Below are 14,961 nucleotides of genomic sequence, written 5' to 3' on the forward strand. Positions count from 1 at the left end.
CTTTATGTAACCTTGCGCCTCCCACCGACAGTAGCAACCGCGAAAGCCGCCTCCATCATTGGTGACAATCGCATACACTACCGCCTCCCACTACTGGCAGTAACCACATCTGCCAACCTTCTCCATGTGCCGCACTCTATTTCCACCTCCTCATGACCAACAATGATTCATACATTGCCCCATTGGTTTTTCTACACATAATCACATAGATTTTGTTTTGGTGGTCGTATATCAGAATAAGGTCAACTACTTTTGCACATCTCTTTTGCTATCAAATTGGCTCCTCTTATTGTCGCAGCACTTGGAATCTTTGTGGAGTATTGATTCTTGCTACCTGGGTTTCTCTTTTGAGATTAATTTCAAGCGGTGAAATTTAATCTTTTCTTGCGTTATTTTATTTGTTTTTATTCAACTGTGATTTCACGTAGTAGTGTAGTGTCTTCTCCCCGATGATGGTTTGATCCCTTAGCTTCTTCTTCTCTGGATTTGCAACTTAGCCCAAGTCTGTGTGCGGCTCTTCTCCTTCTCCTCCGGCCTAGCAGTGCTTATCTCTACTCTACATAGGCTGTGGTTGTTGCTTCTCGTCGTCATCACCGACACATGTCTACTACTTCTCTTTTGATCATGGGTTATCATACTATCCTTACCGTTCGATGCGTGATTCAAATCCAGTCTGAGCATCCGATTTTCTCCCGCTCTGACTGCGGGGGTGTGATAGAGAATATCCATAGAATATTCTCATCCTAGGTTTAGGATATATTTTGTATAAGATTATCTTTGATATCTGTACATATCTTATAGTTACCTAATATGATTAGGTTTCTCATTGTAACCCTATAAATATTGATCAATGGAAATCACTCTGATTAAGGAGTTTATATTATCTGACATAAATTATGCTGATGTCCAAAAAAAAAAATCACGATTCCTTCCCATATGATAAAACACTTCATGCATCCAGTTTCAATAAGCAAAATGTGGTTGATTTCTACCTCCAATACATCTTTGCATATCATATTTACATCAAAATTATAATTTAAATATCTCTTTCATATTTAATACTTCCTTCGTTATTTTAATATTGCACCACTTCATAAATATTGCACCATTTTTATTTTAGGACAAAAATTATCTCTGTTCATACTGCAAATATCCAACGTACCCTTACTTTTTCACTCTTAATCTTTAATCTATGTTTATAACACATGGACACTTTTGTATTTTTACCTTACTCTCTCTTCTTTTTCCAACTACCAAAATTATTGTGTCTAACTTGTATGATGCAATAGTAAAAAAAAACAGAGGAAGTATCTATGGTTCATTTTATCTTTATCATGTATTTAAAAGATAAATTTACAACTAATAAAATTATTAGCTTAGCCATATGTATCATATCTGTTTAATATACGTAATGTCGACGAGCTAATAATATTACTATTGCTTCCATTTTGGGTTATTATTTGTCAATGTCGATGAGCTACTCTAATTAGCTACGAAGTAGGATTCATCTTTGAGTTTTAAAGAGTTTTCTATTAGTTTTACTTACTATCTTTAACCGTTTGCTTAAAAGAGTTTTTCTTGTTTTAAGCATTTTAGGTTTTATCTTTTACTTAGTTAAGAATCTATTAATTAGTTAGGCTAGTTTGTTTAAATTTGACTAACAAATCAAGTTAAGGTCTAGTTTCCTAAATTTTATTTTATTTATTTATTTATTTTTTATCCTATTAGAAATAGCCTTAGATGTTTCTTAGGTCTATAATTACCTTGTGTTTCGTGGCTTATGGACACAATCAAATTAATACAAAGATTATTGTTTTAGCTTTATTGCTCGACTTACTTAGCTTGCTTAATTTCCCTCAAAAAAAAAAAAAATACTTAGCTTGCTTAATAATCAATTCAAGATCAGAGTTGAATTGGGTTGTGAGTTAAGTTCATCGGATCAATACTTAGTTCTAGAAGGTAGTCTAGGTTATTAGTTATCAAAGAACTTAGCTCTAGAAGGTGGTCTTGGTGATTTGATTATTTTTGTGTTAAGGTTTTAATTAATAAAGGAAAAATCACCTTAATCGTTAGCAATTATTAACACGAACTTGACCCTTTAGCATTATTTATATAGCGGCCAAACATAAAGGCATGACAAGTAAATCCGAGCTAGTTTTATATGATTAACAACAGACAATTTTGTAGGAAAGAGTTTCAAGAATGCAATGCTAAAGATTAACAAAGCTAAGAAAGATGCAAAGAAGAAAGATAGTGAGACACAAAGCGAAAAGACAAACAGTAAACAGTTGAGGTTAGTTAACCAAAATAATACTAAGTACTTGTAAAATTCAATTAACTTCCAACAATTTTTATACTATTCATATTTCATAAAAGTTACGTAGAGACATGCATGCTCTTACAACGTTTTCTTCGACCACCCCATGTGGAAGAGTTGTGCATAATAACTTATACTATTCATATTTTCATTAGTTTTATTCTCCTGTTTTTCTGTAGAATTATGTTTATTTTTTCCTATGTTAGTCCACCAAATCTCATGACTTTACATCTTCATAAATAATAACTAATGATAATAATATGAAGTATTGCATATGTTATGCATCCCTAAATTGGTAGTTTCTATGTTTGTGCCCTACTTGCTCTCTATAGACATTGGAATATTATTATTCTTAATCTTTATGTTAATAATCGGAGTATTGACGGACGACACATGTTATCTACACTTAATAAAATAAGGACATTTTGTGAAAAACTACCTTATAAAGCACTTTTTTTTGCGAAAAACTACCTAATAAAAAAATGTTTTAAGAAACTACCTTATAAAAGGATAAATGTTGTAAGAGACTGCCCTTGGTCGAAAAATCATTGTTGACTTTTGTTTTCCGGCATTGATCACGTCACGTTCCAATTAAGAAAAAAGGAGGGAAAGGGTGAAGTAAAAGTCACGTGATTGACACGTGATGTGGTCAACGCCGGAATTTGAAAGTCAACGGTGACTTTCCGATTAATGGTAGTCTCTTACAACATTTACCCTTTTATAAGGTAGTTTCTTACAACATTTTTTTATTAGGTAGTTTCTTGCAAAAAAAGTGTTTTATAAGGTAGTTTTTTACAAAATGTCCATAAAATAATCAAAAGGTGAGTTTCTTCATTTATCTCTTTGAAGTCTCTTAATTATCAAAATTTACTTAAGTACTTAGTTTGAAGAAATTGTTATGATTCAATTAAGCCTGTTCATTAGGACTTTTTTTTCTTTGGAATTTCATTTCAACTCTACTCTATTCATTTCATTTCATTTCATTTCAACTTATTAAATTTAATTTAGTTCACCTCGATTTAGCTCTATTCATTCCAAAAGATCAAATAAGAACTTATTAGACATTAGATATCAAACATTTGGTACGAAGTTTTTTTTTTTTTTTTTGTTCTTCTTTTATTAATGCTAACAAATTAACAATGTTTTAAGGGTAGTTTAATGAAATATTGGAATCTATAATTCATTGATACGGTCAACATTGGACAGCAAAAAACCAAATTTAAAATAGTATTAAGTTAAGGTTGGATAACCGTTATACCAGTACTTTAGATGGAAGCAATATACGCCCTATGTTATCAAGAATGTCTTTAGGAGACATTTTAAACAAAATGATGAGAATACTGATTTGCCCTAATTTAATTTTACAAGAATGTCCTATAATTTTGATTATCTTTTAAAACAACACTGACCAAAAAAATAAAGGACAAATTAATTACTTATTACTCTTATTAGTGCAAAGGTCATTATAATAGACACAATAATTACTCCCAAAGAAATGTAGGATTATTTATCATTTACCTTGAATCCTCGATTAAATATCTCTTAAGTAAATTCGATAATAATACATCTTTACACATAGTTTTTTTTTTATTTTTTATTTTTTTGAAAGAACACAGATTAGTAGTACCCTACGGGGTTGAGCGAGCAAGCTAAGTATATATGAGTTAATTATTGCTCTGTTGAGATTATGTCATATGTACTCATGGACAATTTGTCACCTGATTAATCTATTTCTAGCTTTGTGTCAAAAAAAATAATAATAAAAAATAAAAAATAAATAAAAATTATGGGACAAGTTTCCTGACCCTATGAAGACATATTCTCTATCAAATGATTTAGCTGACTTGCATGGACTTCTTTCTTAATCCATGCAAACTTAGTATATAATTATATGTTGACTATAGTCTACAAGTTCATCTTAAACAAGTGATATTCTATTAACAATGTATGTACATTTTGGCAAGTTAAGATTTTCTGACAAACATTTCATCTAAAACGTGTAGTAGATTGATCTAGTCGTGAATCCTAGCTAGTTGCCAATCATTAATTAAAGCAATTAAGGAAGACCATTCTTAGCTTAATTAATACTCCCCTTTCCACATGTAAACAAAATTAGGGATTATCTCAAGTGTATGGCCCACCTCCAAACTAAAGACTTCTAAAAAGAAAAGAAAAAAGTCAAAAACAAAAAAACAAAAATATAAAAATATTTGGAACACCTTATTTTAGGACAAAGAAGCAAACATGCGATAATATAGGCTTTAAAAATAAAATAAAAATAATTTAACAACTTTATTTTATGATTTGTCCGTTTTAAGACACTGAAAAATGGGAAAGTGAATTAGAGAGAGCATAGTGTTTGATGTTTGGGGCATAAAAAGATGGATAAATGGGCTTTTTTAGACGACAATCTAAAATGGGGCTTTTTTTTCTTTCAAATTCAATCTCAACTTGAGCGGCAAAACAATAGTTTACGTTGAAAATCTTTTTCACAACGGGCAAACAAATAGTGAAATTGTTGAATCATTTGCTTTATTGATCATATATTTGCCTTCTATAAAGGTTTGTGTATTACTTATCCTGTTTCAAAATAAGTGTCTCGTGGAGTGGCATATATGTCAACGCGAAACTTTGATTAATAGTTTAATAAATTATTAGTATCAATCTGTGTAAATTATAAAATGTGATATAGAGTATTTGAAAACTATACATTCAGCCGATTTTAACAAATATCAATAAATAATGTTTGATTTTATGAAAAATTGTCAAAAATAATACAAACTTTGAATGGTCTGCCAAAAACAAGTCAATTTTTTAATTATTTTTAAATAATACAAACTTTGAGGGGTATCCGCTTTAAATAAGTTAAAACCGGTTAGTTACTTGATGAAAATGTTATATGGAGCACATGATATTGCAAAATTTTTTTAAAACGATTAAACATGTTTATAAGATAAATAAAAAAAATTGACCGGCCAAATAAGTTATAGGTAAAATGACTTGTTTAGAGCGGATACCCCTCAAAGTTTGTATTATTCAGAAATAATTAAAAGATTGACTTGTTTTTAGCGGACCGCTAAAAGTGTTGTATTATTTTTGACAATTTTTCCTTGATTTTATGTAAAACATCAACATTAGTTAAAAGCAATTTATATAATAGTGTAAAAGTCAAACTTAAGCACTTATTTTAAAACAGATGGAGTATTCACTTTCTCATTGTTCACTAAACATGACAAAATTGACTTGATTCAAAGTTCTTCCACCAAGATTCAAGTTACAGAATATATGCATATCAGATTACTCAAATTATAGAGTAATTATGTATATTGATATGACCCAAATATGTACATTGATCTGATATAGAATATAACTTGATTTATATGCCTCATTTTTACCTCAACTATCTATCACATATGTAAATATTAAAAATATTATAAGATGGAACTATGGGCTAATGGAAGGACCATCTGACTTAAATGAATTGATAATGTTTCAATATGAATAACTCTCTCTGACCCTCCAATTTACAAGATTCAGATAAGATTTCAGTAAGAAAAATAGATATCTTAGCCCCTCTCTGTTTTACAAGAGTAAAAAAACAAATAACAATATCACAAGTTCACAATTCACAACTTCACAATATGTACCTAATTTGGCTTTTGGCTTCATAGCAGTGGTGAAAATTTAGCAGTGGAGGCAAACTATTGATAAATTTGTATTGTAACCTTTGTGTTGCAAATGCTCCCTGGCCTCAATGCTGTGCTAGACATGAGGATATGTCCAGCCAAGGTTTCTTTTGACAGGAAAATACAGCCGGTGTACTACTAATATACTTCGTATTTCTAGCAGGTTGATACAGCAGAAAAGACGATACTTTACTTACTAGAAGTAATACTATGATGATATTTCCATTGGGTTGTACTAAATTAAAATCAAGAATGACCTGCTAGTTGGAGGATCTGCTTCCACTTCTGACAGAATTTGATACAATTCCAATATTATCAAAGAGAAACTCTACACAACTTTAAAACTAGTGTCTGACAGAAGGTACTTAGGCCACTAACAAGATCCATGAGCACCTAACAATGATCAATGTCATCAATGGACCGAGAAGGGATATTGAGGTCAGAGAGGCAAAATAATACAAGCAGGATCTTGTTTATCACATTTGAACCTTTTGGGAACTTTCAGCTAGAAAAATCCATACAAGACCCTGGATGATATATGATATGTAGCAAATCGCAATAAGCAAATACTGCTATGTCAAACATTTCTCTAATCATCAGTGTTTTGGTGTTTCCAAGGATAATATAACTTCAGCCAGCTGCTGTTTACACCAAAGGCACAGCTGATATACAAAACACAAATTTGCTCCAAATTTTTACGAAAATTTCAACTCAGAGAGCTCAGGATGAGTATGATTAAAATACAAGTTCTAATTACTTTTGATACTGCTCATAAGATCTATGTCACTACTGCATCATTTTGCTCACAGGTTCAAGAGCCTCGACAGTGACCACACTATTGCCTCGGATAACCTAGTAGAACAGAGAATGAGACAGTCAATCAGCGTCTAAAATCAAAATACAAATAATACATTGACAAAATATTAGAAATCAGGGAAATTCTTAACTCACCACCATGCCTATTTCATTTTTCTCATTGCCGTTGACTTCCACAGTGTTGTCAACCACAAGATTCATAAACTGATCAAATCCACGAAGTGTGCCCACCACCATCCTGTTTGCATTCAGCTTGACTGCACAAGAGCCGATTTGCGTTTAATAATTTTTTTTCATAGAATCCAGTCACTCAAAAACATATAATCCAGAGAGTTACGTAACAATTGTGAATGGTATGAGCATGAATACCATTAGCAAATTCAACACCAGATATAAATAATTTCTTTATAAAAATCAGTCCTTGGAGAATATATCAATACTGAGAACAGTAACTATTGACTATGGTGATTCTTAATTAGAGCAAGGATATCATCAGCAAACTCAATACCAAATGACCTTAAATCAATTTACACACCTAACAATAAGCAAATTGAGCAATACATTAGCAACTAAAAGTTTTTTTTTGATGTTCTGACCATAGAAGAGTCCTGACATGTGACATCTCTTATTATCATGTTGAAGTGTGCCCTATGAGGGCTATGACTGACCTACCATATAATAGTACAAGCTGTACAACTTGAATCCACCTACCTTTCATCATCGCTTCTACAGAATGGCTCAACTTCAAAGAAGGTTACCAAAAAGTACCTCTGTCCAATACAAATTAAAGGATTATAAATCTTTAAAACCATGAATGGTAATGAAGAGGCACTTTCATCAGTCTTTGAAGCCATATTGGCGAGGATATTAAAAGGGAAGCATGAAGATACTGATGACGAATTGACGAAAGAGCTCCGATTCAGTCCATTGGATGATGTAGTTTTTGACGGGAAGATGAGTAAGAGTTCGAGGATGGTAAAACAACAGATGATATTCCTGACTTGTACAGTGCAAAGGATATAGTTGTCAAAAGGATGATGAGGATGAATATTTCAACACGGATGAAAAAAAAATGGAATGTCATCATCCAGGAAGCAACTGAAAAAGGATTCGCTAGAGATTCGAGGGAGTGTGAAGAGATTTTGGAGGATATGCGCGATTGGGATACGCTCCTCGCAGGTATATCTTTCAGTTCTTGCAAGTTTCTTTTCGGTGATCCCTCAAGATTTCTTAATCTAGTTAATTATTTCCTTACTCCTTAGCACTAATTATATAGTCCTATTTCCTTGTTGTTAATAGTAAAACTTAAGTGATAGAATGTGATATAATTTCAATGCTAAATGTCCATTTAACAACGAACATGAACAGACTATTTCAGATGGAATAAAGTAGAGTTCAAAGCGAAGTTTGATGAATTAGGACACTGAGTAAGTGTGAAAAACAAGAGTTTGAGCTGGAGGAAGCATAAGAGCATTTCAAGGAATTTGAAGATCAGATTGTGGCAGAGTATATAGAGAAAGTGGAGGCAGAGGGACCTCCAAAGTCTGATGAGGTGACTTAGCTAATTGAGAAAAAGAAGTCTGATGATCCACCAAGTGTGGGTCCAGTCCTCAGATGGCACACACGGGTGGTATTTACCCTAGGAGCTAGGACTTTTATAATATCAGTTCCGTTGTCTGAGGGAATAGTAGGAAAACAATATCATCCGGGAAAAGACGAGCAGACAATCATAAGTGAGAGGTAAACTTGAGATAGATCTCTGTAGTTTTTATAATTCTATTCCACTGCAATTGAAATTGCCAACTTATAGTCCTACAACACCCACAGCTTGCTTTATTTACATTTTGTGTTCTGAAATTATTGAATAGTCTTAAATCTGGTTCGTTGCATCTTTAGCCTTAAATGAATCATGTTAGGCAAAAATGTATGAAGTGAAAGAACAAGGGGACAACATTGATGCTGACAAGTACTGGGTATAACTCCTAGCCAATATGGCTTCAAAGACCGACGAAAGTGCCTCTCACTAACTACCTTACAGCTTCAGGAAAATACACCACTAGGCACTAATTATTAGTGAATCAGTGAGGTTGTCCACTTGCATGTCACGGTTGATTTTGGGAGGTGGCAATTAAAATCTGGAAAAGCCAGCACCTTAACTCTAGGTTCAACTAAGTATTACTGTTCTATTTATAAATGAAGTAAGAAAGAAATAAACAGGTAGCGTTTTTCAAACAAACTACTTGAGTAGTTGAGCAACAGTAACATGCAGACTTTGCACTATGTTGAAGGCAACAAAAATCTACAAGTATTACTATAAACTTCTCCCTTTTTTGTAAGTTCCATCTCCCCAACAGTAACACACACACACACCCCGGCGGTGTGTTGCTAAACTTCTCCCTTTCATGTAAAAACCATGTCCCCAACAACCCCCCCCCCCCCTCTCCTCGGCTGGATAGCCACCGGTAAATTAGCATGAGTTTGGCACAACTTAGAATCTAAAATTATATGGTAGATCATGCAAGTCTCTCAGTTTAGCAAATAACACAATTAAGAGACATTAGAGGGGAAGCATTGACAATTAAGCAGGGAAAAAACTCATTTCTTCATCTGCCATGCATAAAGCTGTGATAGTATTAAGGATCGTAGTTGCAACTCACAGACTTTTGTAATTAGGAAGAACTATAACAGAATATTAAATACTAGAGTCAACTATTCCAAGTAATAATTAGTCATTTCACTTAGACGATCACAAAATAATCCTTTCCAATACCACTTTTAACACCTACAAAGTATCTATCTCAAGGTGAAATTCATCAAACCTTAAACCACGAGTTGTATGACTTTGATCAATCTGCTTGCACTACTTACACTAGGAACTAATTTGGGGGATAATTCGCTAATAATTTGCTTCTCTTAACCCATCAAATCTCCCAAAAATTCTTATTCACTCCTTAAAAGTTCAACAACCAATTCATAATCTAAATCCCCAAATATTACTAAAACACGAATTTTCCACTTGTTCAAGTATATAAACCAGCATCAATTTCCAAGTTATCACCACATTTGACTTAATCATAAATCACCCAACTCTAAGAACTTACAGTTTGCGCAAAATACTGGAAATACCCACAAATTATTTACACAATAAACCAAAAAAATAGGAAAAAAAAATTAAATTGAATTGAATCAATAGAATCATGGTGAAAACTTACTTTGTAGCTTCTTGTCCATGTACCTGTAAAACACCAAAAAAAACAGAGAGAAATATAGAATTAGCGACAAATTTGTAGAAAAATCAAAAGATAAATTGATTATCAAAGAGAAATTGAAAAATAACAAGAAAAAAGGGGGAAAATACTGACTTCTTGAGATCTGGAGGCTGGCCTGATCTGCTCATCCTTGAAGCCTAGACAGATTTACGAAAGAGAGCAACCAAAGTTGAGTACGAAAAAGATGAATGAAGAGGGAAAATGTGATTGATAAACCCTAAAATTAGAAGAGGGGTTTTTCTGTTGTTTTTGATTGATGATTTGGGCTGGCTTTTATAACTTCTAAAGGCCAATAACTCAGTATATAGGCCTCAGAGTTGTGATGGTCCATACATGAATATGAATATGAATATGAATATGGATGGGTACATGGGTTGTCTTTCTGGTTTTAATTAAGGCTCCGTTTGTTTTAACAGGAAAAAACTTTTGGGGATATGATTCTCCATGAAAAATAAATTTCAAGTGAAAACAAAATTGGAAAAATAATTTTTCTTTGTTAGTAACCTTATAAGAAAATTATGTGGGAAGGGAAAATAGGAGTGAAAGGGAGAAGACTAGAAGATGGATGAGATGAAAGGTAAGGTATAACCTGTAAAGACTAAGGAGTATGGACAACAATGGGTAGGGTCTAACAATACCTAGCCCCGTAACCAGACTTTTTTATCCATGCCCATACCCTACCGGATCCTATTGGTCTAGCAAGGTTTGGATAGGACTAGAGTCCAATTAGGGCTCTTTACCTTCCCCCCTCCCCCCCCCCCCCCTCTTTAATTTCTAATTGTATTTTTTTTAGTGTACACATAAAATCCTAATACATGAGAACGTTAACAATTAATTTGACAAATCATAAAACAATTAAATAATACCGAGTACAGTTTTAATAATGGTTTGCATTTTGAAATTTACGATTAAAACAAACTGCTAATGCTTAATTATTTGTAACTTTTTAAATACATTTCTTAAGATTGCAAATAGCATTTTCTAAAAATAATATCAATATCATTTCGATAGTTTTACTAATATGGACATTGCTAATTACATATTGCTTATCAAATATACTCCATATTAGATCTCCATACCTTAGCCTTAGCTATATAATCCTTCTAAGTTCTAACATACATGCATCATCCTTCTTAAGCATCTCATATTTGGACCTTATCAAACTTGTAATCCTATTGTATTTGGACCTTATCAAACTTGTAATCCTATTGTAGGATTCATGCTTCATGTAATGCTTGTTTCACACCAAAAAAATATTCTTTTCCTTTGTTTATATATGCTGGCCCAAAACCAATAATGTAGATTTGCAAATTAAGTACTTCAAAGTATATTTTAAATATTTCAATACAAATTTCATGCATGTCCAATGTTAAGAATCTGCCCCCTTAGAATTTTGGTAGCCGTACTTCGTCGTATACTTAGATATCCCACGTTGTGGGGTTCAAGTCGTTGAACCTTTTTTTTTTTTTATTTGGGATTGTTTGGAGTACTAAACTACTAATAAGCTACTTTTGTTTTGTATTTTATATGTATAAATTAATAAATAGAGTACATGCTATGAGCTAAACGCCTAAACCTTTTGGTTTATAATTTTCGGTGATGCCGTTAGCTTTTTGTTTATGTTACCGGCCGGCAAAGCTAGCCAACCACCCAACAAGTTATATACATTCGGTTTATCTCACCATAACTAATTCGATATTTTAATATTATATAGCAGTTGATGTAAACAAGCTAGAGATAAGATATCCGTCACCATTAGCCTATCATGAGTTTGAGAGCTACAAACACATTTAGACCAATAATCACCTAGGCACCTAGCACAACTAATTAACATAATAATACATAACAAGGACTACAATCATCTAACCTATTGTAACTTAATAAACGTAGTTATTCTTTTTTTCCTTGGACGATTGAAACATTCTAGCAAATGATGGGCTAAGTTTCTTCATTTATCTCCAATTTTGTTCGTACCTACAAAAAAATCAGATCAAGGTCCATGAATTTTCAGAGGAGCTTCTTCCCTTATTCACTTGACTGAACACCTCGATCGTACGTGGTTTGGGCCATCTTCTTCCTCGTCTTTGCTACTCATCAACATAGCCTATGACCTTGCTTGAGATTAAGAGATGATGAGAAAGATCTTGCATATGAATAGGATATCAGTACTTTCAAGATCCTCCTTAATTAGCATGCCAAAGTGATGCGTAACAAGGCTTAAATGTGAGCATGCCAAAGTGGTGCGTAACAAGTAAACATGAATGGAGGAAGTATTTCTTTGGCTATTTATTTTATTAATCATGTCCACTAGTTGTTACTAACTACGGGTTGTTAGTTTTTTGAACCAAAGATGAACATGAAAAATTGGAGTTGTTAGTTATTTTAATTCTTGATTTATAACTAATTTACGGCATGATTGAAGGTAGAGCAGTTGGTGTTACATAAATGTCTTGTGGTCTAAACTTTGATCTACTTTAGAAGTACTATAAGGTACCAAACATCTAAACCATGATGTCAAGCTTTGAGTTTGAGATACTCTACCCATGTGCCCTGTAACATAACGTTACTTACCATCTACTAATTAAAAATGCCACTAATCTTACCTGATTTTTGAGTAAGACGTGTGAAAAATCTGATAATTTGATTTGCTCGAGTCATTCTTGGTTTTATATCGACAATCCAATGACCATGACCAAGAAATTTCAATCACGGATTAGTTCGGTCAAACTAATGACATATTCTTATAAGATACGTTCATATTAATTAAGAGTGTTACTCAAATTCAAGTTACAACTAATATAGTTTGTTTTAATTAGTAAAGATAATGTTAGATTAAAAATTAAAACGTTCAAATTAATAGATATCAAGTGAATAAAATGCACTATAATAACTAAAATGAAAAACTACTTTCTTATTATACTGGGTTCATAGAGAGTGAGAGATAGCTCAGGTGGTTAAAGCTTCCCTTCCGATTTCGTGTGATCTTGAGATCGTTCTCATATAATTACCAAACTTCAAAATCATAGAAAAACGATTTAGCTAGTTTTGAGCCGCCTATTATAATTCTTTTTTTTTTAGACTCAGTCAATTTTGGGTTAATCTTGCTGTGTTCAAAACTCTTTGTGGAGTCGATTCCTACTCAAATCGAAATTTATCTGGTTGAATATTGATACTCTGTATAAAAAAAAAATTGCTAATTAATAAACAAAAAGCCACTTTTCAATCAAAATACTCCGTACATAACATATTAATCGGCTATGTACTCTTTAACAAATTAGCAAGTCACATATTAATAATATAACTAATCACTCCACCAATTGCTGAAAGTTTTAGCAATACAAAGTCACCATAATTTTTAAACTTTATGTTTATTTCTAGTAGAAATCCAAATAGTCAATGGATTGGGACAACTTTAACTACAACCATATATTTAACATAACCCTCATTAGGCTTTTTTAATTCAAGCTAATTATAATATACATATTTTAGCCTAATTGGCCGTAATCGGCAAATTTGTTCATCCTAAACTCTAAATTAAACCCCAAGGAATATTTTACCTAATCCTTATATATATTTTAAAAGGATGTATTCTTATAGGAAAAACATAGATCATCTTCAATCAAAGTAGCAAATCATATCATGAAATTGCAACTAATTTTCCTAAAAAATTAATAAAAAAAAGTACACGAATCAAATTGTACAAGAAGTCAATCAAACTAATATGCTTATTATTAAAAAGAAACAAACAAGGTAAAGAACTTACACCCTACAATGATTGATTGATTATTTTTATTTCCTTACCTTATTGTGTTTAAGTCAACATGATACCCTTACAAAAGACACACATTCCCCCTCAATTTCCCACATACAAATATAAATACCTCTCTTTTTTCTTCTAAACCTTCAACCAACCCACTCAACTTCCTCTCTATTTTTTTTGTTAATTTTGTAAACATGTTGAAGAAGATTAGAGTGGTAAAATCTTTGTCTAATCTTTCCAAGAAAACAAAGGCGACGATCAACAAAGTTGATAGTTGCCATTCTTGTGAGTATTCACATCGACAATCTTTGCTAGTCAAGGGATCGTTAGAGGAAGATTCATTTTCTCCCACAAAGATCCCTACAGGGTTCTTCGCGGTATATGTTGGGGAGGGGAGGGAAAGATTTCTCGTCCCCACGAGTTTTCTTTCTCACCCCCTCTTCAAGATTTTGCTAGAGAAGACTTATGATGAGTTCGGGTTTGAACAAAAGAATGGCCTTATTGTACCATGTAGTGTTTCGACTTTTCAAGAAGTGGTTAACGCAGTGGAGAGTAACCATGGGAGGTTTGACATGAGGAAACTCTTTGAGGAAGTTGTTATTTGATCATATGTATATATGTAAGTATGTATATATAAAAGAGTTATGATCATAGAGTTAATTAAGTTTAATTGTAGGTAATTAAGGGTGATGAGGCTATGATTTTGTAATTAAGTCTCTGTAATACTTGTAGATTTAGGAAATTGTGAGAGTAATTTCCAAGGAGTATGTAGTAAAAATGCATTCCCATGGATTTGCCGTAGATGATGTGGTTGCTAAATATAATTATATTATCACGTATGACATGTTTTATTTTATTTTTTGACATTGGCATGTCATTTAATTTTGGTACAAATAAACACTTGCTGCGTGCTGCAAAATCTTAATCAAAATCAACAATTAATAAGTTTTTATAGAGTGGATCTAGATTAATTAATAACACCAGGAAGCGGCATATACCAAATGTAGGTTACGAATAATTCACTTTATATAATGGTATTTCGGATAGGTGTGGTGGTGTTTAGTATTGTAATAATGGTGTGATACTCAATTTTATGCTAAAGGACTATGAAAA

The 14,961-nt window shown here is 32.5% G+C and overlaps 1 protein-coding gene and 1 pseudogene across 1 annotated transcript; one reads left to right on the forward strand and one right to left on the reverse strand.

The window, feature by feature from the left end:
• Positions 1–6,509: 6,509 nt before the first annotated feature.
• On the reverse strand, positions 6,510–10,335 carry LOC145617900 (putative small nuclear ribonucleoprotein G). Its single transcript, XM_081672659.1, has 4 exons — positions 10,182–10,335; positions 10,032–10,054; positions 6,955–7,076; positions 6,510–6,855 (listed from the first exon to the last, which is right to left on the reverse strand). The coding sequence occupies exons 1-4, from the start codon at positions 10,214–10,216 to the stop codon at positions 6,790–6,792; spliced, it is 246 nt and encodes an 81-aa protein (XP_081528785.1). The 5' UTR covers positions 10,217–10,335; the 3' UTR covers positions 6,510–6,789.
• Positions 10,336–14,042: 3,707 nt separating this feature from the next.
• On the forward strand, positions 14,043–14,453 carry LOC145617075 (auxin-responsive protein SAUR22 pseudogene; annotated as a pseudogene).
• Positions 14,454–14,961: the final 508 nt, after the last annotated feature.

The sequence above is a fragment of the Chenopodium album genome, chromosome 26 (assembly GCF_948465745.1).
Source record: "Chenopodium album chromosome 26, dcCheAlbu1.1, whole genome shotgun sequence".
Taxonomy (NCBI): Eukaryota; Viridiplantae; Streptophyta; class Magnoliopsida; order Caryophyllales; family Amaranthaceae; genus Chenopodium; species Chenopodium album.